Source organism: Exophiala mesophila, assembly GCF_000836275.1.
Source record: "Exophiala mesophila strain CBS 40295 unplaced genomic scaffold supercont1.1, whole genome shotgun sequence".
NCBI lineage: Eukaryota > Fungi > Ascomycota > Eurotiomycetes > Chaetothyriales > Herpotrichiellaceae > Exophiala > Exophiala mesophila.
The window spans coordinates 1,031,481-1,053,901 of NW_015622504.1; the positions used below are offsets into that span (position 1 = coordinate 1,031,481).

Here is a 22,421-nt window from a genome sequence, read left to right on the forward strand (position 1 = left end):
GACCATTGGTCCAAGCATTCAACACATCTCCGATGTTGACAACATATGTGTCCTCCGTGGTTGGAATCGGGATCCATGAGTCTTGGGCCGGGTGCAAGACTTCAAGTCCTTCTTGGCCTGGGTGTTGCAGAAGCAAAGTAATGGCTCCAAAATCTCTGTGAGCACCCGCTGTTGAACAGATTAGTCAGCCTCCGAAGCGACATGATGGATTTGAAGAAAAGAAAGATGAGAATCTACCTCCGAGCGTGGCTCCCCCGACTTTTCCCTGGGGGGGATAATGCAGCAGCTTGACTGAAGCCACTGGATCGCTCATGAACTCGTCGAAAATGGTAGCGCTACCAGGCATGCCACATGCAAGGATCTTGATGATCTCTGTAGCCAGCCGAAGCATATGATTCCGATATTCCGTGATCGGGGTTTTGAACTCGTTCTCGGGCAGATTGGGCCAGACATTCCGCCCATAGAGGTACTTCCCGTAATTGGGATCTTCTGGTGGGACATCCCGACCGATACGGAAAGCCTGTTCACCACTTCGAATTAGTACCATTGGGTGCAGAGAGCCAGGACAATCCAAAATCTCGGAAGATACTCCAATGCTTTTACAGGCTTACCTCCTTTGTGTCTGGTGCTTCTCCGGCCTGGAGAGCCTGTGAACCACTCATCTCGTATCCTCGACCGGTCCATGGGTCTTTGGCCAATGCCATCTTTTCCTCCAAAGGAAGAGAAAAGAATCTTTTGGCGCAATCGAATGCTTCATGTTGCAACGCAATTGGCACTCCGTGTCCCACCAACTGAAAGAATCCATACGTGATGCAAGCTCCGCGAATTTTGTCCACGACATCGTCTCTCCCACTCCCGTCCAGCCAGGGACTTATGTCAATGACTGGAATCTCACATTCGATGGATCCCATGGTGGTAGCAGCACAAGTGAAAAATTTTCAAGCACTTATTTGGGTTGGAAACCTAGGACGGGAGACTCATCCCAATGTTGAAGAGATCGCAATTCACCATGGCTCGAATGCTTATATACGTAGCTCACGCCAATTGAGAGTGGACCCCTCCTCTAGTCTGGTCAAATCGAGCCCTTCAGCCGTTGATAAGCCTGCTTCCTTGGCATCTTGGGTGCATTGACTGTAGCCCAGATGATGGACGGTTGCCTAGGAGTATATGATTCTGGCAAGCGAGAAACTAGAACTCTAGAGACATTATAGTTCAAGGGGCTTCATTCGACCTAGAACTGAAGTTTCCAGTCCTTTCAGCTGCAGGATACCAGGCCATCCTCGGACAGTAAAAGGTGAACCATTAACATGATAAACCAGGCACCAACTCTACCCAAAACAGCAGAAAGAAAGATATCTAGTCTAAGCCCAGTAACTTACGAGCATTCTCAGAGTAAATACAACGTTGAACATCAGTGCCAAACAATGACTTCACTTCTCGATCATTTCTGTTCGCCGACTCCAAGACCGCTTCGGCCGGGAGGAAGGGGAAATCAGTTCCATATAACAGACGTGAAGAGTCGGTGAATCTGAGGATCCCATGGATTTGATCCGGGAATGGAAACCCAGCAAGGTCAAAATAGAAACGAGTCTTGAACATATGTCGTATGTCGTCGCTCGAAACCGAATTCGTCCCATATACGCGTGCCGAATACGAGGTGAATCGCTCCACGATCGGCGGAAGTACCGCACCACAGTGTGGCACGATGAAAGTGATATCCGAGTTCCGCTCCACAGTCTTGGACAAAATCAAGTGCGTCACTGCTCGAGCCGTGTCGAAGAAGAACTCCAGCATCGGTCGTGGATACTCCGGCAAGGGCACAGCTTCTGCTGATCTGAGTGGTGTCTCCCCGACGCGTGGTGAAGATTCCTCAACTGCCGAAGATACAGGTGGAGGGGTGTTGGAAGGACACAATCGGCACGTGGTCGGATGAATCATCACAATGGCTTTCCGCTCGTTGAGTTTCTCAAACACCTGGTCCAGTCGCGAATCCCCGAGATAGACGCCATTCGAATTGGTCAGGACGTGAAAACCTTTGGCACCGAGCTGGTCCAACGCGTAGTCAATCTCGGTGATGGAACCCGCTACATCAGGCAGAGGCAGGCTCGCAAAGAACGAGAGCCGACTGGCATTGTTCCGACAGATCTCAGCCAGTTCTTCGTTGGTCTCGCGGGTGATCTGCCGACATAGAGCCGGATTGTCAGGGTCAAGATACGTGCCAGGCGACGTTATGCTCAACACGGCACTGGAGATTTGTGCACGATCCATGAGTTCCAGGTGCGCTTCGACGCTCCATTCCTACAGAAGTAAGACTTTTAATCAGCATTTATTCGCACTCTTCTTGTTCCTGACTGATTTCATCTCACCGGAATTCCTGCCATTCCATCAGGCTTTTCCCATCCAAGATCCATACATCTTTTTCTCCATTTAGGTGGAACAGCATGGCTGTGAGTGTCAATACGTTCCATGGCTGCGGTCTTTCTTTCAAATTACCTTCTGGAGGATTGTGTCTCGATGAGTTTAGGACCCTGCACGGCCAGAGGGTCGTTATCAAGGTACCAGGTGACACAAGCTTCCTGGTTGCTTCAGCAAATCAAGAGTTCTTGATAATCATGCAATACGAAAGAGGAGATTATACTTGGAATAGGGCGTCTGATGACCTTGCATACCTTAGATAGCCGATCTGTTGCATTCTCTGCCGATAAGCTCGTTGACGAGCTAGGCAGGGCGTTTCATGACCACACGTGTCATAAAGTGCTGTCCACTTTCGCAGTCAGGGGTGCGGTTATAGATTGCAGATTCACCAGTATCCACCATTGTTGATCGAGGAAGTATTTTGGGAAGATCCGCCAGCATCTTCATCTCGAACAAGGCAAGCACACCGGTAGTTCTTGAGCGATACTCCATTCAGAATTGAATAGTTCTAGTTCTTGACAACTCCCACTCCGAGCTTGGGCTCGTCCTGCAACTCTAAGTCTTACTAGTAGCCTATTGAGATATCTAGAGTCTACAATTGCCCAAACGCCATCTTTCTTCACCAGTAGACTTAGTTGTAACATCTCTCACAGAGCACTGTGCCTTCGCAAACCAGACGACCAAATGGTCTTTACCCAGTGAAATTGGAGTTATCAGCACACGAGAATGCGCTACCTAAGCAGCGACAGTTAGCCATATGACTCAGTAATACTATCTTTTGCGGATTGCTCTGCTTACCAATATCTCCTATAGCATACGCATTGATGATCAGTTGCACTGTGCTGTATGTACCACCAATTGAAAGGAAGCTCCCGATGAGTATCAGAAGGCAGTGGAAAGCGTAGAAAGCCTTTTGCTTTAGACTTCCGGACCGGTACGAACTGTGATCCGAAATCCACAGAATATTGGGGAGAATGATGGCCAAAGGAGCAAAACAAATCGACCCGGTCAAGGCGAGCAGATAGTTGAAGATTGGAATCGCTGACGCCAGGATGAATGCAATGATCGCAAGTCCGATCGTGCACCCTCTATTTCCTTTGTCAGTATCGCCCCGTAGATACTGTTTTTTTCGGTAGAAACGAAGTTCAGCATCGAGATGGGACTTACAGCCATGTACCCCAGTGGACAAGTGTGTTGGCCTGTAGATGTTTTGTGTTCCGCAGAAGACGAACGAACAAATACTTGGCCGCGACCTGGTGGTAGCAAACATGCTCAGTGAATGGTTACAGACCCCGTAAAAGTGGACCAACTTACATGGAGATAAAGACAACCGCTCACCGCAAGACCTACCAATCCGACCCCATATGCTACCTTTTTGACAACAGGGCCTGCGCTCTAAAGTAGATTGACTGTCAGCTCTCCTAGAAATCGATGGTCTCTTCAGTCTCGACTCTTACCCCGAGTGATGGATTAGCCACCCACTTGCCGCACCACCGATAGACCACCAGGCTGAACGAAAGATAAGCGGCGTTCAAGATCGCCATGCAGGTTAACAAGGCTTTGTTGTAGTCCCGGGGATTCTTCATCTCGGCAATGACTGGCATGAAAGAGGAAGTTCCTGAAGAGGAGACGAAAATGGTTGCAGAAGCCATCATTCCGCCGATAAAGGTAGGGTCTCCAATGACGCGGTACCCCAGATCGAAAGCTCCCTCTTGAGGTGCGGCCGCTGGTCGGTCGATGACAGTGACGCCAATTCTGAGAAATACAACATTTTAGCACGGATCCTTAGTTTCGTGGTTGCGAATGAAACAACTTTACTTACACCACAATCAGAACAGCCGCAAATATGGAGATGCATCCAGCCCAGGTGATCCAACCAATATTTTGAAATGTCCTAATACTTGCAAGCATCATGACAGCTATTGTGGCCAGGAACGACCACCAGACAGTGCAAGCAGCATGATCTGAGAGTGCGTTGATGGCGATGGAAACTCCCAGGATGCCAGAGCCGCTGACAAGGACGAATCTGATTTAATCGGCTTGTTAATCAAAGACGCTCCGTTCATTTCACCCAGCTTTCAACTCACCCGACAAGATACAGCATGCTGACCAATTCCCTAAACCAACTTCCTCCGACATGGTATGCCATATCGATCACTGTATGGCAATGTCGATGCCTGTTGCGGAATTGGCCGAGGATGAAGGCCGTGTCTTTGAGGTAACAGTGTCATCAGTACCGATCTTGCACCGTCGTGAATGAGAGACAGTCTTACAGGTATTCAATGCACCCCATCCAATCACCGACATGGCTCCACCGAATGCGCCTGAGAAAGAGCCGGTTAACAGATATGGCTTGTATCCTGTGAATCAAATAGCTTACCGAGCTCGTACATTGCACCCGGAATACTCAAGACTCCGGTAGCAAACATCACTGTCGGGACGGCGTCAGCTTTGGACCAATATTGAGCAGTTGGCTGATCTATAGCCTAGGGGAGGGCAAGAGCTCACGCTTCAGGAAGATAACGGAAGCCATGGGCCAACCCAGGCTACGGAACTTCACCCCATTTTCTTTGTCGTGAAACACTTCATTGGTGTCGAGATCTTCTGGAGCCAACTCTTCGATGTCACCTCGCTCAGACTTGCTATGAGTCGGAGATTGGCACTTTTCCATCGACACAATGTTGTCTTTGTTCATGGTTGATGATGTTTGCGGCTGAGTGGATGTTGAACGGAAGAAGGGTAGATTGATCAGATCACGGTCGAAACCGTTGAAGACGTCGAGACTCTGGCTTGGTTAAAATACAAACGAGGCTCCAGACCAAGTTTGTATCCGATAACTCATCGATCCCTATAGCGCTCTACGTTTTCCAATGTCAAGAAGCATCTGGCCTCAGCCGTAGTAGGCCTAGGTACCTAGTCATTGACGCCCTGCCGCTGAGATGATTCTCCGACCCTGTTGATAACGATGAGGCGCATGGGAGAGTCGGCGGGTCTCGACTTATGAAGCTTATCAAGAACAAACTGTCAAGATCCAAACACAATTAACGGTATAGGACCTGTGGATTTCCCGCCCTTTTAGATAGGCGTGTGGTCATGTTTCCGCCCTACCAGATAAGACTGGTCACCCGTCCGCCTTGTGGGACTGGCCAATTAGATCTGTCCGAAATACCCGCCGTGAGCCTAGGAACAGCAACGGCGCCTTTAGAGGTGACTGATTGATTAACACTCTTAAATGAATTATGCGAATAGATTACTGCCTAAGCAGTGTTCGTACCTGATATGCGTAGAAAGGAGACGTAATCTCATGTCAAGACCGACTGCACCGCCAACAGCAAGCGAGTGGTCATGTTCTCGCCCTACTAGATAAGACTGGTCGCCCGTTCGCCCTATAGGACTGACCAGTTAGATCTGTCCGAAAGTACCTGCCGAGCCCAGGAACAGCAAGGGCGCCTTCGTAGGTGACTGATTGGTTAGCACGCTTGAATAGTTTATACGAATAGATTACTATCTGAAAGGCGTAGAAAGGAGACGTAAGATCATGTTAAGACCGACTGCACCACCAATAACAAGCTTGCGACACAAATAGTCAAGTTCAGTTTCAACTCTGAGGATTTAGTCTAAGCTAAGTACAACTTTGTTAATCCCTGACTTGATTGTGTAACTGGTGTTCACATCTCATTCAACACACCTTTTTGCCTTGCAAAATTGACGTCGTCGAACCGCCATGATAAACACACTCAACGATGTCCCCAAGTAAGTTGACATTCGCCTATCTCTCCCTCTCATGTCTTTTGATGTTTTTCTGACCGGGTCTATAGGTCGAGGACAGGGCTCCCTGTCGCAGACCTTGCAGCAACCTATGGCATTACCGTTGACTCCACCCACATCGATGATTGGGACAAATTCTTACAATCCATCGATGAAAGCGCCCGGAAGGTATCTGAGATGGACGACTATCTTCCGACCTTAGACGTTGACAAATATCCTCGGTCAAAAGGGAAAATACCAGAAGATACATCGACCGGATGGGCATTACAGGTATGAAATGGTGATAGTACCACCAAAGGAGGAGCATAATTCAATGGTGGTCGTCATATCATTGTCCTGAGACGACTAACGAAAGCTGCAGTTGGTTGCAAGATGTCGAGTTCCCAAATCCGACAAGCTCTTGGGTCGTACCGTGGCATTGAAGGTAGGTGTTCCCGATCGGCTCTTCTGGATCGCATCAAAGCTCTCCAAGGATGTGCCTCAATCCTAACAAATTCTTGATTCAGGACAATATCGGGCTTGCAGGTGTACCCTGTACAAATGGCTCGGCAGCGATACCGGACTGGATTCCACAGTTTGACGCCACGGTCGCCATACGAATCATGGACGCAGGGGCAACTATCACCGGCAAATCTGGTCAGTTGGCATCTGGAGCCTATCATGCTCCTTGCAAAGGCGGTGTTAAGAATGCTCTGGCTGACCGATGAATAAACAGCATGCGAGAACGGATGTTACGAGAGCACAAGCGAGACTGCCATCTCGGGAATTGTCGACAATCCTTGGGCCAGAGGCTACAGTGCAGGAGGATCGAGTAGTGGCAGTGCTAGCTTGGTTGCCTCCGGTGAAGTAGACATGTCACTTGGGTGTGACCAGGGAGGGTGAGTTCTGTTTGAGGAGCCTGGGGTTCGCTGGACTCAATGGCTGGATTATTATGTTGACCAGCTATGAACAGGTCCATCAGAATGCCGGCGTCATTTTGCGGCATTGTCGGTCTCAAGCCTACCTGGGGTTTGGTACCATACACAGGAATCATCGGTCTTGATGCTAGCATTGACCACGTCGGGCCTATGTGTAAAAACGTGCATGACTGCGCTTTGCTGTTGGACTGTATAGCAGGAGCAGACGGTGTCGACGACAGACAGCAAAACTCGGTTGTTCATGGACGGACCCAGTATCTTGACAACTTGAAAACAAGTCTCACAGGCACGAATCGTGATCGTATGCTAGAGGGCATCCGGATAGGAATTCTCTCCGAAGGATTTGGACAGCCTTTTAGCGATCCAAACGTGGATAATTGCGTGCGTCAAGCAGCTCGGCAGTTTGAAATGCTTGGAGCACATGTCGAGACTTGTTCTATCCCATCCCATGAGACTGGACAGATGATCTGGGGTCTGGCTACATTTATGGGAAGTTTCCAGCAAACAGCAACCGGCAATGTGACTGGTCGTAAGTTGGTGTATGCGACAGACAGGGTCACCAAGACGAGCTGCGATCAATCTCTCTTTGATGCCGGTGGGCCTGGCGTTAGAAGTATGTTGCTCAGCGGTATGCATTTGTACGACTCTTATGGCCCCGGTTTGTACGCCAGATGCAAAAACCTTCTTCGAAAGCTGAACGTAAGTGTCTCTGGGAGGACTCTTGTTGACTTTGCCATTCTGTCCCTTTGCACATCCTGAATTGCTCTTGCTTGCCTTGGCATATCACTGAACACTGTTTGCTGACGTTAACCGTGATAGGACGAATATGACGGGAGTCTTGAACGGTATGATGTATTAATCACACCTACCACGCCTCACGCGGCCCCTCGACACCATCCTCCACAGACTGGCCCGGCAGAAAGATTGGCCAAGGCTCTCCCTATCACGTTCAACACCTCTCCACTTGATGCGACAGGCCATCCTGCTATCTCTATTCCTGTAGGGTTCGTGCCGGCGCAGGATGACCATTCTATTCGTCTACCGGTCGGAATGCAGATCATTGGACCTCATTATGGAGAGGACAAGTTGTTCAGAGTGGCAGGTAGCTGGGAACGGCATTTTGATTGGAAAATATAACAAATCAGGTAGAGTTAAGAGAAGTCCATAGGGGTATAGAGCTAGAAACCTGATCCTCATTCTGAGAAACGGCCTGAAATCTCAAAGCGTATTCTGTGCTTGTGGCTCGGTCACAGGAAGTAGGTTCAATACTCTCGCCGTTGTCAAGATGGTAGTCGCATCACTGAACGATCATCCCATTCTATGCCTACCAATCCAATCTCGTCCAACTCATCGAGCTTTCGAAACAGATGAAAATCCGTCATCTCAATAGTAGACGGGTCGATCAAATCGGATATCGAGAACGAGTCGGTCCCCCAATCCTCTGTACAGCTTTCCAATGCCGTGTACTGTTGCTCGGACTGAAAGTCTTGCTGTGACAGTGATTGATCATAGTCCATATCAATTTCATGCTGTGCATATTGATGAATCCCACCGGTAGCAGCTTGACCATACAACAATTGGGGAAGCTTAGCGTTCTCCAGCATCAAGGTAGCTTCCGGCTCTAGGCCCCAATCGCCAGTCCAGTCATTCATTGAAGATCCAGAGGCGAAATGATCTGCGATGTGATCCATCCGCGCTTGCCATGTCTCGAACCAGACATGACAAATTCCACAGCGGGAACGAAGACGTTCAGGTTGGGATTTCCACAGATCCATAGCTCCATCCCAGTCGGTGACACCATGAATCAGGCGAAGATGTTGTCGTAGGTGATCCTTGCGGTAAAATGTTCGATCCGATTGAGGGCGCTGAGCGCAGGCAGTGTAGCCATGCATTTGAAGATGTTCAGGACTAGGGTCAGCTTCGGGGCAAAAGGCACAGGTAACACAATTGGTAACATTATTCACCACCGTGCCGCCGCGAAGGCAGCACGTCCACGTTTCGAGTGGGAGGTGACGAGATTTCTCATGGCGTTGCCACTCATGTTTCCGTGCAAAAGATGCTTCGCAGAAGGTGCATTGGAACGGCCGAGGTTGCTGGGACGTGTTTGCACACCTGCCATAGGCCGACCGAGCTTTTCGTGTGAAGGCTTGCTTCCGGCGATCTAGTCGTTGAAGTGACGCGAAACTGTCCAGGCATTGCTGCTCTGCATTCACGGATTGATTCGCCGCGTAGGAACGGATCTCCATGCTTGAGACAGAAGACGTACCAGCTCGGTAGTATTGCCAGTTGGTACTTCGACCTGGCCGCTCAATACGAACTTCAGGCTTTCGACCTTGCCATCCCTCATTTTCCTCATTTCTCTGCTTGACAGCGTTTATGATGGCTTCCAGCGGAACGGCTTCAAATTGAGGCTCAAGCGTGAGCCATCGCTCGAATGGATGCAGAGAGCCCATGAAAGGTAAATGAGATTGACTGAAAGTTTGAGGCTGAGACCTTAGTCCTGATCCTGTCCGGGTTCTGGATCTTTTCCTGGCGTTGGCGAACCACTGACATACTTGACTGCGGGTTAAACCTGTAACGTCGCAGAGTCGATCCTTCTCAGCATCTGAAGGATAAGGAAATTGGGAATTTTTAGACCACCAGTCCACTAAGGCCAGCTTCGCATTCCTAGGAAGACGTGTCGAGGACTTGGAGAGCGTCTTTTCTCCTTTTCCGGTAGCGAGGACCCTTTCTCGTGACGACACGACGGGCGAATCCCGTGTAATGGAGAACTCGTAGGCAGGGTCGAGTATGCCGTCTTCCGCATTTGATATCATCGAGTCACTGGCTTCCCAACTTGCGAGGAAATTCGTCCATTCTGTGGGCAGAGAAAGATCGGAGTTTCCAGGGTTGTCGATGACCGCTGAGAGCGGGTCGGGGACGGGAGCCACGAAGTGCATATCTGTGTCGGGTTCTTCGAAGTGAAGCTGTTCTTCCATCTTGGAAGCCTATCGAAGGCTGGAAGTCGTGGACAGAATGTGGAAGTGAAATAGTCACCCACAAGTACAGTTTATGTCGACCCTTGCGTCCAGGATCTGACCTTGAACATAGGTTAGCGTTGTTGCGGCGGTTCCAGAACAAAGATCGCTACGTCCACTACTTCATAAGATAAGGGCAATGGTGTGAATTGCGACGACACTTGCCAATTGACCACTACGGAGTATAAATGAAGGGTCTCGGCAACACTAATGAATATTCAGCATTACGATAAGCTATGGAGAATGACATTCGTTTTTGGCTTGGGACGGGTTAAGTGCCGTCTGTGATTGGGCCCTTGAGTTGTTATCTGGGAGACCAGCGAGAGGCGTTGGTTGCAACCAGTCACCTGATTTCCGAGGCTCATTGAATCTTGTATTGGATGCCAAGCGGTCTAATCGAATGCATTCATTCTTCAGTGCGTCCAGGCTATTCAGATGAAGCTGAAATGACTTGAATAACGATGTGGAAACTATGGGGGAATGTTGGAATGTGGAGTATGGTAGAGGGAAGGTGGATCACGATCACGTGACTCCAGGACTTCCAATGCACGTGACATGCACGATCCTCGCAAGGCTGTCGACATTCCCAGATCCCTGAGGGCATCATGGCCGGTTTGTGGAGCGACTAAAAGCTCCAAGCAAGGCACAAGGTTGCCTTGCATGGCTTGCGATAGCACCATGCAATAATCGCTCCGTAGGCGACTTAGGGTTGGTTTTTACTCCCTGCGTATATCTTAACAACATCCCTCAACGCCTGGTAAACAACCTATTCCTAGAGAAACCCCATGTCTATCAATATGACTGGACAACATACACAAACTCAACTAAACCTCAAATTGCATACCATCACGGGTTATCGATCTTGCAGCTGATGCCAAAGGGAAGCCATAAGGTGCCTGGGGGATTGCAAATCCACCAATTATCGTCTCTTGAGTCGGTTCGCATTGGTGCCCTATTAACAGATGCTAACCGAGTTTGGAATGCGCTGTTGCCAATGAGTGCATACCCTGCCTCATTGCTGAGCTTGTCGCAAAATGTTGCAGCAGAATAGCACTGTCGAACTGATCCGTCGTCACGAGTGCTTTCACCATAGTATAGGTAAGAAATGCAGTTGGCAGCCCAAACCCCGTTGCCCTGGAGATCAATGTCGATTGTGTCATACGCTATTGCCACACTACCGTCCTTGTTGGATGGGTCGATCGGTTCTGTGGGCACCAGGCGGGCAGTTGCAATATAAGGGAGTAGCAGGACGAGGCTAGTGGTAAGCCACATATTGACCATGGAGTGGTAGTCGATGGAGATGGAGATGAAGATCGAGATCGGGGTTGGATAGTTAGGGGACAACGGTGTCTTTGGTCGACAAAAAGAGATGTTGGCATGTCATGATGGTATGCGCTCTCTCGTTGGCATCGATTCGAGTTATAACATACCCTCAGAACGGGTTTTCGTCCTCACTCAAGACCCATGGCCCTGTCTGTGCTTTTCAAATGTTCCCAATCAAGCATCAACGTCCCGCCGTGGTGTTGAATCAATGACATCGGGCGACACCCGGCAGTAACGTCTTCGCTGTAAGCAATTCTTCAATCCACAGTGTAAAGTGGCCATGAGGATCCACATGTGCCCCAAATGGCTGCAAAGGCGATGGGGCACGGACCCAAGACCGCCGCCACCACTATCGAGATGGAATTCCCATGCGAAGCCTGCACAATATCTCAGCGCTCGGACTTGAAAAAAAGACTGTTCTAGACAACCCCAGATGATCGTTTCGGGACAGCACACTTGCAATATCGGCCACATCTGCACTATGGTATAGGTGCGAGGAGACAAAGTTGCTTGCTAAAATGACACACTTCCAGAATAATGCTGCCACCAAACACCCATGCATGCTGCAACCACCAAATCACACATCTTCAGCCCTTCGTCCTCGATTATCAGCTTCCCAAGCTTTGCACTGTGACCCTTGAATCCTCCCCCAGCTTTCTCACGACCGAGATCCAATTTCATCTCTGGCTCCTGGTCGCCTCCTTGATTTGATTCATCAGTCTTTACATCAAATCTCGAAGAGCGTACCGCCACATTTCCAGTGCCGTCATTTTTGGAGAACTGTTCTCGAGCTCTTGTGGTGAAGTTCTGGAAACTTCGCCTCCACTGGTCTTTATGTACCGCCATTGTCGGTCGTTCGAGCGGCGATGTCGATGGGAACCCGGAATCAAGAGGTGAATGCTGTTGCGGGTTCGTATCCTTTGATCGAAGCTTGGCCCATGGTAGGTTGAATCGCACTTCAGCAATGTCTGCTGCCACTCCAGGCACACTAGAATCCACTGAAGGAAGGACGTGTCGGCATCTTAGACTTCTGCCGTCGATGCCATTGCTGAAGGAACATATACCTTTCCAAGGGGACAAAAATGAATACGCCTGGCGAGGTTTCCTCGAGGCTGCAGTGGTCGCCGAGGTGAATAGTTCTGCCGAATTACTTCGTTTTCGTCCTGACGTCGCGAGTGTGGAATTCGGCACGATCATGTGTCCTGTCTGTCTGCAAAAGGTGGGCCCTGCTGCTCCTTCATTCACAGAAAACTTGACATATCCAGGGGATGAGATTTCAATCCCGAATGGTACAAGTGCACCAGTACGGCTTGATCCATTGGGCAGGCTGATGGACCCCACATTCCACTGATTCCCTGAAGCTGGATCCCTACGAATCAAGGTAATGCGCATACGATCTGTCTGAGGCGTGGCACAGCCTGTTTGTTTTACAGCCGAGGGAAGACGGTCCGGGCTTACATCTCGCGACCCATTTGAGCGAACGGGGAGCGCAGATAGAACAGGTCTTCGATTTAATCCAAACTGTTGACGCTGCTCGAGGGAATCTGTAGGACTAGTGGATGACGGTTCTTTCATGGAAAGCTCGAGACGATCGGGAGAGGAGGGCATTGGTCTTGCGCCAACTGGTTTTCGGGGGACAACATTGCTTTGAGTCTGGTTGGGTGGATCAAGCCTCAAGTTAACCCCCCGATGTGCATATCTTTCTGCTTGAGTTGCATTATGTGTGCCTCCCGGGGCAGGCTGATAAGATGGATAACTCTTTGGAGGAGTCAGTGGTCGTCGAGAGGGTGGGTAGTTTTCATCTGGGGTCGAGGGCAAAGGTTTCCGCGCGATGGTGATCGGGGAGGTCTGCTTGGATGTGTCTGCGGAACGAGAAGCCTCTAGAGACAACCTGAGGTCTTCATCTTCCGGCCGTTCGACATGCAGAAAGTATAGACTGGATTGGACTGATTGAATGCTGATTGAGGCCTTTGTTGGGGGCTTGAGTGGGGTTAAGAAGATGTCTGTCGTGGTTCAGTACCCATCCCGCCAGATGGCGATACATGGATCTCACCTTTTCCCCCAGGCACCCGCAGGATATACAGAATTAGTGGATCATGGGCTCCATGAGTTGGATTTCGAGGATATCGAGGAGGGTTCGCAAGGAGATGATTCAGCGACGAAGTGGACTGCGCCTGGACGGGAGCACTCATGTGAAATGCTGACCCTGGACAGTCTGCAGTCTGGGGATTCAGATAACGCGGTCGATATTTCTGCTCTGGTGCTAGCTTGTAGGTGAGCAGCGGCGCCAATGGTGGGGGAGATTATATGACGAACGGATTAATTCCTCACGGAACAATCACGCTTTCATGCCCAGTATGAATCGAGGTGGTAATTAAGACAGGTGATGAGAAATCACGAAATGAAGAGGGGCCAGAACACAGGAGTCATTATTGAAAGTAGTTGGGTGTCACTGTCAAAGTTATGATAGGGCGATGACGAGTCTCATGTTGGCATGCACAGCGACAGCGCCTGCTGAGAGATTGATTGTATATGAGACCAAGATATGAGGAAGACATGCTCGCCAACCAAGAATTGAGGTTGCCTATTATTATGCGTGGTTGACATGGCAGCATGGCGGTGCAACGGACATTTACGCAAGCTGAGACTGGAGGAAATAGCAATGTCCTGCCTACGATGTGTTTTAATATTATTAGGCTACACCCTATAAGTGGCTGTTCCCAAGGGACAAATATAGGTGGGCCGAGGGGCGTAGTACTCCGTACATGGGCTACCTACCTAAGGTTGGTACCTACCCAGGTACTTGTTCCGCTCGCGGGGAAGCCTGAAAAGCCCCCCTCGGCCTGCAGAACGCCAGCTAGGTAGGCAAACGCTTCTACAAGTGTTCCCTTCTACTAAAAAATCACCTCCCCACCCTTAACAGTGCAGTTCAGACTTAGGCCAAGATGATCTGCTGATGGCTGAAGCCCCCTTGGCCCACAGGTCCCTCTGCCACTCTGTCCCAGGCACGCCAAGTAGCAGTTACCGGCGGGAGAAGGTTTCGAACACGTATTGTAGGAGGTACCAAGCACCAAATCTTTTAAACTCTTGTGGGACTTTATCCTGACAGACCGTGAGCAATGTCACCCTACTATCAATCGGCCATATCAGAATCCATTCAATCCTGTCCACTTCTCCATAACCGACCCAATATACGGAGTAGAGAGCTACTAGGACCGTAGTTCTGCCCCCCCGTATAACGCCATGCCCATCAAGGACCCCGGTACAGGCCAGGACTTCCTCGATATCTACCATGCCATTGGCACTTGTTTGCGGACATCTCCCTCTGCTCTCTGGACTAACAGATTCATGTCCAATGACCTGTTGTTGTTAGATCTTGCTCCAGTATCGACTCACACTCCTCGTGCTTCTCCACTATCAAGCTAAACCACAGACTTCCCTTGGCTTGCTTAGCCGGTTTCTGCTTTAGCCAAGGTAGGTATCTCAACCCTCCACTACAAGCCCCCCTGGACATACAGTACTCCGTACTCCACGAGTATACTACAAACTTTTGTACCGAGTATGCACGGGGTACTGACACCACTTCTCTTCAAAGTCGCTAACACCTGTTATCAGGCCTAAACAACTCAACACGCTGTAGGAGACTCCGCTACCCCTGTTCCTTTTTCAACTCGAGCCACACGATTCGTTCCTTTTGCTTTACCATGTCCACCAACCCCTCTGAAACTGCCGGTAACGACCAACGACGGAGTATACTGCCGTGACTGCTTACCCAACATCCCGCCATATCCTCCGACGTCATGCGGATCACAATCCTTCTCCCGCTCTTCTAAAGTCGTGCCCCCAGCACATAGCGTTCAAAGATAAGCGCACCATGCCATCACCTCACCCTTTCGGTTCCCCCATTCTTGGGAAGCGCTCCAGCTCCCATCAAGCAGAATATATTAGTTGAGTGGATTCACGGCCAATTGAGCGTCCCCTCCACCACCGAATACAACCCTGACTGTCAGTCACCGCGTTGCGTTGAGTTGTACAAGCCCCAACCCTGCCAACCTCACCTGTCTGTGTTGGTGAACCAGACCTTGGAGTGTTCAGACGATTTCGTCCACCAGTCAGAAGATCGATCAAGAGCCTACACCTAGCCACAACCAAGGTCTACTGTAGGCAAACTTCACCTTGCCAACCATGGACGACCCCAACCCCGCCAAGACCTCCCATGTCTCAAGTGATGACGAGAAAACCGACAGGCTCGTGGATGCAAAATCGCAAGATGTTCCTATCGGCTCAGGCAAGGACGCCGAAATCTTACCCGAAATCGACCATGTCAAAGAGAATGCATTGGTCAGGAAGCTTGACATGTATATCATTCCGCCGACAATGTTGCTCTACTTGGTCTCTTTCCTCGATCGGGTCAACATTGGCAATGCGAGACTTTACGGCTTGGAGGAGGACCTCGGGCTAGAGGGATCTCAGTTCCAGCTCGCCGTGTCAATCCTGTTCGTGACTTATGTCTTGCTTGAAGTCCCGTGTAATCTCTTGATCAAGAAACTACGTCCTTCACGGTTCATCTCCTTCATCTGTGTCGGCTGGGGTAAGTTCTGCTCGATCGCCATGGACCGAATGGGAACTAATTGTATCTAGGCATCGTTGCCACGCTCACGGGTGTCGTTCAGAATTTCGCTGGTTTGATAGTATGCCGTCTTTTGCTTGGTGCCCTGGAGTCTGGTCTCTTCCCTGGTAAATTCTTTTCCTGGCACTCATTGAAACACCGATTTAACTTATAGCAGGAATGACCATCTACTTGACCTTGTTCTACACCAAGAAAGAACTCGCTCTCCGCGTTGGCTTCCTGTTCGTGTCTGCGGCAATTGCTGGCAGCATTGGGGGGCTTTTGGCTTATGGCATCGGCTTCATGGACGGCGTGGCCGGCCAAAGAGGGTGGAGGTGGTGAGTAGACCTTTTTTTATTTCTGCTGTCGGCACGGGTTTTTTCTACCACCGATCAGCGTCTTGCCACCATTCAACAACCTGCATTTCCTTGTACTGATGCATCCGGTGCTAGGATCCTCATCATCGAAGGTCTACCCAGTGTCGTCCTCGGGGTCATCGTTTACTTCTGGCTCGCTGACGGCCCCGAGACTGCTTATTATTTGTCGAGCGAAGAACGTGAACTGATGGTGATCCGAAAGCGCCGCCAGATTGGGCACACCACCTCGGGCGACGAAATGCACAAGGAGGATGTCCGCAAAGCGTTCAAGGACTGGAAGGTCTGGCTGTTTGCATTGGGTCAATTTGGAGTGGACACTATGCTGTATGGATATTCGACCTTTCTCCCAACCATCATTCGAGGGCTTGGTAGGTGGACAACTGCTCAGGTGCAGGCTCTTACCGTGCCTTGTTACGCACTGGGGGCAATTATGGTGAGTGATCCTCTGTGTCGTTTAATTTCTTGAGTTTCGAATTGTCGGCCGGCTTTAGAGGGCAGTCAGTGAGGCTAATCTTTTGTTCGGGGCATCGCAGTATCTCATCGTCGCATACTTCTCCGACCGGTACCAGAAACGATTTCTGGCCGTGTTGCCCTTCGCCTGCGTCAGCATCATTGGATATGGCATCCTGATTGCCGATGTTTCCTCTGGGGCCCACTACTTTGGCTGTTTCATGGTTGCTGCAGGTCTTTATATTACGGTGGGAATTCCATTGGCATGGTTACCTTCAAGTAAGTCGAGCTTCGGATGACGCAACCTCAACTGGGGCGATCACTGATGCATACCACAGATCTCCCGCGATACGGCAAGCGTACCACAGCCACCGGAATGCAGTTGACAATTGGTATGAATACCCTCCAAGACAATCGTGGATCAAGCTGACCATTTATCAGGTAACTGTGCGGGTATCATGGCTCCATTTGTAAGTCTGACGTTGGCGCGGAGAAAGTGCCAGACCAGGAGCTGACTTGGATTACTCATAGCTCTACCAAACCCACGAAGCGCCACGCTACGTTCGCGGGCATGCAGTGTCCCTGGCAATGGTGGCAGCTGCAGCTATACTGTACGCCATTGTATATGGTTATTACAAGATGGCCAACAAAAAGCGTGCAGCGGGTGAGGAGGACTCCCTGATTGCTGGAAAGACTGAAGAGGAGATTGCAGAGATGGGCGATGAGAACCCACGCTTTGTCTATACACACTGATGAGTGAGCACAATCTCGACAAATCGACACCGTTGCAGCGGCCTTGCACGACTTCTCGTCGAAGGAGGGGGGGGCTATCAAATCAACGGGTTCAATGATGGGTGATCGGCGTGTGTGAGGACGCTAGCTATTCGCTCGATCTGACTTGTCCCTCCATACTCCGTAGTTGAACGGATTGATTGTCTCTCCACCTCGGCGATCGCTCATACGTAGCAGGATTGTTATGATTGCTATGTGCCTGTTCTAACATGGCTCAACATGTTGTCGCACCACAGTCTACATAAGTGGCTGACGCCTTTTAAGGTCGAGTGACGTGTCACGGGACCCACAATCGCTATATGGACGAGTGGCGGATGGGGAGCAAGCTGTTCAATAATGAGACTTCCTTGGACAAAGGCACAGAACCAGTAGGTGATCAGCAATTAGAAGCTGCCTGTGTCCACCGCCTTTGTGTGTCTGATCTGTTTGACCTTGGTGCCTTGGATTTGCTGAAGAAGCCTTTTGCAGCCCGTTTTTACTCCGATATCTGGAATCAAGGCATGTGCTACCACAACGCAACCACGAAGGCACTCAAGAGGGTATGATGAGTCTGCCCTGACAAATGGTTAGGCAGACAGTCCTGATTCCCACACAGTATTTGTGTGCGGCTTAGTAGTTGGATTTGGGGGCCGCACTTGGTGTTCGCATGTTTGCCCCGATGCTGACGATTCTTGTTGCTCCTTCCTTCATGACTGATTGAGAACGGGGCTCTCGTGAATCATGTTTTAGCTGGACTGACGCTTATGCAGCGACGTGGGCATTTCACAGAACACTTCTCACTGTATTCAGGTTGGGATATCGTCATTGGTCATGGCCGATGTGGCGAGTCTTGGGGTTGGCCCTCTGGACCGTCTGGCCTTTGTCTCGTCACAGGGTTCTCTGGGGCGATCAGGATCTCGATCGTGGATACTCATGTACAATACGCCCTGGTGGCCCCAGAGCCAACGACGGATGTGGACGGCAACGGGCAATGCAAACTGCAGACCACAGTATCGTGATCTTCACCACGCTGCCAGACCCGTGACTGCACGAGTCCAAATCCAACATCGGTGCCAACTGGCAATAATAGTGAGCAAAGGCAGGCGAAGAGTGGCGAACGAGGACCAGTGGGTAGTCAGCGACGATTGGGTGAGGCACCACCCTTGCAGATTTGAAGAGTGTTTGGGCAGTGTTTATTTGTGAACAGGACGAATGAGCCCTTAGGCGGTGGTTTTGGATTGGTTCAGAGGGGATTCAGGCGGCAAGGTTAACCCTAGCGCCTGTGCCTAGGCCGCCCCTGAGTCCACCCAGGCCAACCAAATCCACTTTGGGGGCACCAGACATTGCCAAAACCATGCCAACACGAGGCACTGCGTGTGTTGAGATGATTGTGGATGGTATTTTCCTGTAGGCTCACAGGCTGTAGCATGTAGGCTGGAGGCTGTAGGCCTTGATGTGAATAAAAAAGGGCACCGTAATAATAAAACCCCGGGGCCGAAAGGCATTCACCACGAGGCGGATGCTGTACAATACTTATGAAGAGACGAGTCCCTTGTCTCAAATCTTGAGTCGTGATCCAACAGTCATCCATCGATCAGGCAGACCCATTCGTCTAGAATCTCTCTTTTCCCTCCCTTGTGACTGTTTATGATTCGACCAACAAAGGATTGGCAGTATTAGCGAGCCACGAAGATTCTAGCTATGGGTGAAGAATTTCTATTCGAGTCCTGAGATCGGGTCCAACATCAAAACAAAACGGGTCTATAGAAGAGGTCTCATCACACAACATTTCCATCGGTTTCCTTTTCTTCCACGGATTCATTCTTCTCAACCGTTTTCTTGGGTTCAATCACAGCCACTTCCAGCAAACCGCGCACCCGCTACCGGCCGCAACGCTTTGTCACGCAACTCTCAAGACCATTCAAGTATTTTGACTCCCGAGGCCCCGAGACACACGAGGAAAGTTTCGGAAGTTGGTTCTCATCGCACAAGGTCACTCTGATCTGGTCATTGTGTGATCTTCTCGTCATCCCAAGCCAGTCGAGGCTGTCCTGGCGCCTTGTCTGTCGACGACCCCAGAGTGTCAACGCTGTTCACACACCCAAATCCAACTCTCAGACCCATAGTGGCCAACCGTTCGGCCCATCGATCTATCAGCAAAAGGCTGGAGCTGGCAGCACAGTCAGGGGGGCAAATTGGCTGATTGGGCGTCTTGGCTGCAGAGCCTTTTCGGCAACTTTTGGCTTCTGGGGCTCTAGATTGGGCCGAGAGCTGCCAGTGAGCCAGTGAGCAGGCCTCTTGACTCGGGGACTGACGCCCACTGGAATTGCACCTATCCTCACTCGCCCTCACTCGCCCTCTGCACTGTAGCACCCTGCCAATTGGTGGTCCCTGCACTGCTTCCCGACCAACGCCGTCTCATTTTCTTCCCCTACCAGTTAGCTGCTCGTTAGCAGTTACAGTCCGGAGACACATCCCACCCCGGCCCGCTTCGTCTTCCGTCGCCATCATCCGCTAAGAATTAACGACGCGTTCCCACTCGACCCAAACAGCTTCACACCAAAACCCTCATATCATCTTCTGCAACGGGGGTCTCTGCTGTTACCTCGACACCTTTCATTTACACCCTCGAATCTCTCCCGCTGCACAATATTTACCACGCGACCATGCCATCGGCCGTGTATCCCTACACCATCACGAATAGCTACAAAGGGTATGGCTTATGCATTCCTATCCATTCGATATACATATGCTGACACGTGGTAGGGGCCTCTACATGCGAACATACAGCCGTAATGTCCGTCGCGCTTGGGACGGTGAGGACTACCGCCCACCAAAGCGACAACGGCTCCAGGGTGCGTGGCACGCCCACGTTGCCGCCGCCAACTCGACCGTGAACGAAAACACGCTTCTCGCCCATCACCTCGAAGACAACTTGGAACGCGCCATTCGTGAGACCAGCGTAGCAGCAATGTCATCGTCACCCTCACGCAAGAACAGCACCATCTTCTCTGCAGAATCGCACGAAGACGATCTTGGTTCTACCACCATCACACCACCCTCATCACCGCCCCCCGAGTTGAACCTCACACCACCCAATGTTAAAGCTCGAAAGCCCACGTTTTCGTGTCTGGAGAAAAGCAAGAAAGAGAAAAAAGATCAAAAAGGCGTCAAGAGGAAACACGATCTACTGTCGACTGCACCCAACGAGCGTGTAGATACGCGTCATGACACGGAGCCGCTGGCTGAGATCTTCAATTTGAGTGCTCGCGCACAAGGCTCCCACACGGCACCGCGGGACGCGTCAACAGGCCAGTTACAGATGCCTGCTCCCTTGACGACCCAACCAATAACATTACACGTCCCCCGAATCTCAACACCCAAACAACACAGCCTGACTCAGACTGTCCTTGATTTCGGGCAATCGCTGCTGCCCGTCACATGCCCTCAATGCCAGATGTCATACTCGCCATCGGTGGCCGAAGACATCCAATTACATACTATGTACCACCATCGAGACAGCTCCGGTATTGAACTTGGAAAGGCGTTCCTCAAGTCAGCAATGCGCTGGTGCTACCAGGTCCCCAATATCTCTGGAAGTGTGGTCGTGGTGGACAGGAAAATCGCATTACCTGGACGACGTTCTGTTCAAAAGGCGCTAGAAATCATCAACAAGGAACTGGGAAGTGTGGATATCAAAGAGGAGGAATTGTGGAGCCAACGCGCTCCAGACGGCAAGAACGAGGAAGACGCGTTGTTGAACAAGAAGTGTGACCGCTACAAGGTCTTCCTCCACATCATCGATGAAAAGTGTGTGGGAATCTGCTTGGCCGAGCGTATCTCCAAAGCGCATCGAGTTATCCCCAACGAGAGCGTGTCGGGCGAGACGATTCCTTTGAATGGACACTACCGACCTGAAGCCCCAGTGACACCGGCACCAACGGAGATTCACGAAGAGGAGACTAAACAAGTTCCGGCCAAACCACAGATCCCAACTCCAGTTGCCAGCCCAACGTGTGCTGCCTTCACCCCCTCGAGTATCAACATCTCGGAAGAGACTTATCCAGCTGTCGTCGGAGTGAGCAGAATCTGGACGAGCCGTGCGTTTCGACACAAGGGAATTGCTAGCAACCTTCTCGAATGTGTTATGAACCAATTTATCTATGGAATGGAAATTGAACGTGAACAGGTCGCTTTCAGCCAGCCCACAGAGAGCGGAGCGGCTTTGGCGAGGGCCTGGTGCGGCGAACCTTACGGTTGGGCGGTCTATCGAGAAATCTAGATTCCAGATGGAATGTGATATCTGCCGAGACAATGATTACGACATGAGCATCTACACGGCCATTTTCTTGCATGGGGAGGATGGGGAGGCAGAGACCACCCACACGGGCAGCTTGCAGTGCCATCATGTACTGCATAGAATCTTATTGGACCAGCGGTGGATATGCACAGCGGTGTGTTGTAGGATACAAGTGAGCAAGGAAGATGACAGAAACAATCAGAAGACAGTGGCTGAAGCCAAGGAACATGCTTCGGAAATATTGAAATGCTTATGTACTCAATCAGCACTCCTTTAAAGCTACACCAATTTCACAAGGACAAAAGACAGTGATCGCCCACGATATGTTTCTAATAAATCGTGGCCGAATATGTCAGTACCCAGTTCATTGAAATCAATAAGTCAAACCTGCCAGCAAGATCTGTTTTCTAAGTAGTACAGGGGCAAGAGAAGAAGAAGATATGCCCTAATTACATTCCTCATCATTCCGAGTAC

The 22,421-nt window shown here is 50.5% G+C and overlaps 5 protein-coding genes across 7 annotated transcripts; 2 read left to right on the plus strand and 3 right to left on the minus strand.

The window, feature by feature from the left end:
* Positions 1–8,188: 8,188 nt before the first annotated feature.
* PV10_00341 (uncharacterized protein) lies at positions 8,189–10,149 on the minus strand. Its single transcript, XM_016364396.1, has one exon. It carries the CDS (start codon positions 10,076–10,078, stop codon positions 8,381–8,383), a length of 1,698 nt encoding a protein of 565 aa, XP_016228045.1. The 5' UTR covers positions 10,079–10,149; the 3' UTR covers positions 8,189–8,380.
* Positions 10,150–10,963: 814 nt separating this feature from the next.
* On the minus strand, positions 10,964–11,389 carry PV10_00342 (uncharacterized protein; the record flags this gene model as incomplete). The annotated part of the gene is made up of 1 exon (XM_016364397.1): positions 10,964–11,389. One exon carries the CDS (start codon positions 11,387–11,389, stop codon positions 10,964–10,966), a length of 426 nt encoding a protein of 141 aa, XP_016228046.1.
* Positions 11,390–11,953: 564 nt separating this feature from the next.
* PV10_00343 (uncharacterized protein) lies at positions 11,954–13,048 on the minus strand (the record flags this gene model as incomplete). Its single annotated transcript, XM_016364398.1, has 1 exon — positions 11,954–13,048. The coding sequence occupies one exon, from the start codon at positions 13,046–13,048 to the stop codon at positions 11,954–11,956; it is 1,095 nt and encodes a 364-aa protein (XP_016228047.1).
* Positions 13,049–14,781: 1,733 nt separating this feature from the next.
* On the plus strand, positions 14,782–17,842 carry PV10_00344. 2 transcript variants are annotated; one of them, XM_016364399.1, is made up of 9 exons: positions 14,782–14,914; positions 15,056–16,031; positions 16,082–16,177; positions 16,228–16,387; positions 16,502–16,859; positions 16,960–17,155; positions 17,215–17,268; positions 17,318–17,346; positions 17,408–17,842. In XM_016364399.1, the coding sequence occupies exons 2-9, from the start codon at positions 15,626–15,628 to the stop codon at positions 17,627–17,629; spliced, it is 1,521 nt and encodes a 506-aa protein (XP_016228048.1). In that variant the 5' UTR covers positions 14,782–14,914; positions 15,056–15,625; the 3' UTR covers positions 17,630–17,842. The 2 variants fall into 2 exon arrangements, with proteins under 2 accessions (XP_016228048.1, XP_016228049.1); XM_016364400.1 differs by lacking the exon at positions 14,782–14,914 and adding an exon at positions 14,942–14,999.
* Positions 17,843–19,161: 1,319 nt separating this feature from the next.
* Positions 19,162–22,371, plus strand: PV10_00345. 2 transcript variants are annotated; one of them, XM_016364401.1, is made up of 2 exons: positions 19,162–20,360; positions 20,414–22,371. In XM_016364401.1, the coding sequence occupies exons 1-2, from the start codon at positions 20,314–20,316 to the stop codon at positions 21,927–21,929; spliced, it is 1,563 nt and encodes a 520-aa protein (XP_016228050.1). In that variant the 5' UTR covers positions 19,162–20,313; the 3' UTR covers positions 21,930–22,371. The 2 variants fall into 2 exon arrangements, with proteins under 2 accessions (XP_016228050.1, XP_016228051.1); XM_016364402.1 differs by having other exon boundaries at positions 19,162–22,371.
* The last annotated feature ends 50 nt before the right edge of the window (positions 22,372–22,421 follow it).

Bases quoted from the DNA above. Each gene is read 5' to 3' on its own strand.
- PV10_00344 (XM_016364399.1), top strand. From the start codon at position 15,626: ATGGACGACCCCAACCCCGCCAAGACCTCCCATGTCTCAAGTGATGAC. The intron at 16,032-16,081 runs GTAAGTTCTGCT...AATTGTATCTAG, and splicing joins CTTCATCTGTGTCGGCTGGG to GCATCGTTGCCACGCTCACG. The intron at 16,178-16,227 runs GTAAATTCTTTT...AACTTATAGCAG, and splicing joins GGAGTCTGGTCTCTTCCCTG to GAATGACCATCTACTTGACC.
- PV10_00341 (XM_016364396.1), bottom strand. From the start codon at position 10,078: ATGGAAGAACAGCTTCACTTCGAAGAACCCGACACAGATATGCACTTC.
- PV10_00345 (XM_016364401.1), top strand. From the start codon at position 20,314: ATGCCATCGGCCGTGTATCCCTACACCATCACGAATAGCTACAAAGG. The intron at 20,361-20,413 runs GTATGGCTTATG...GACACGTGGTAG, and splicing joins ATCACGAATAGCTACAAAGG to GGGCCTCTACATGCGAACAT.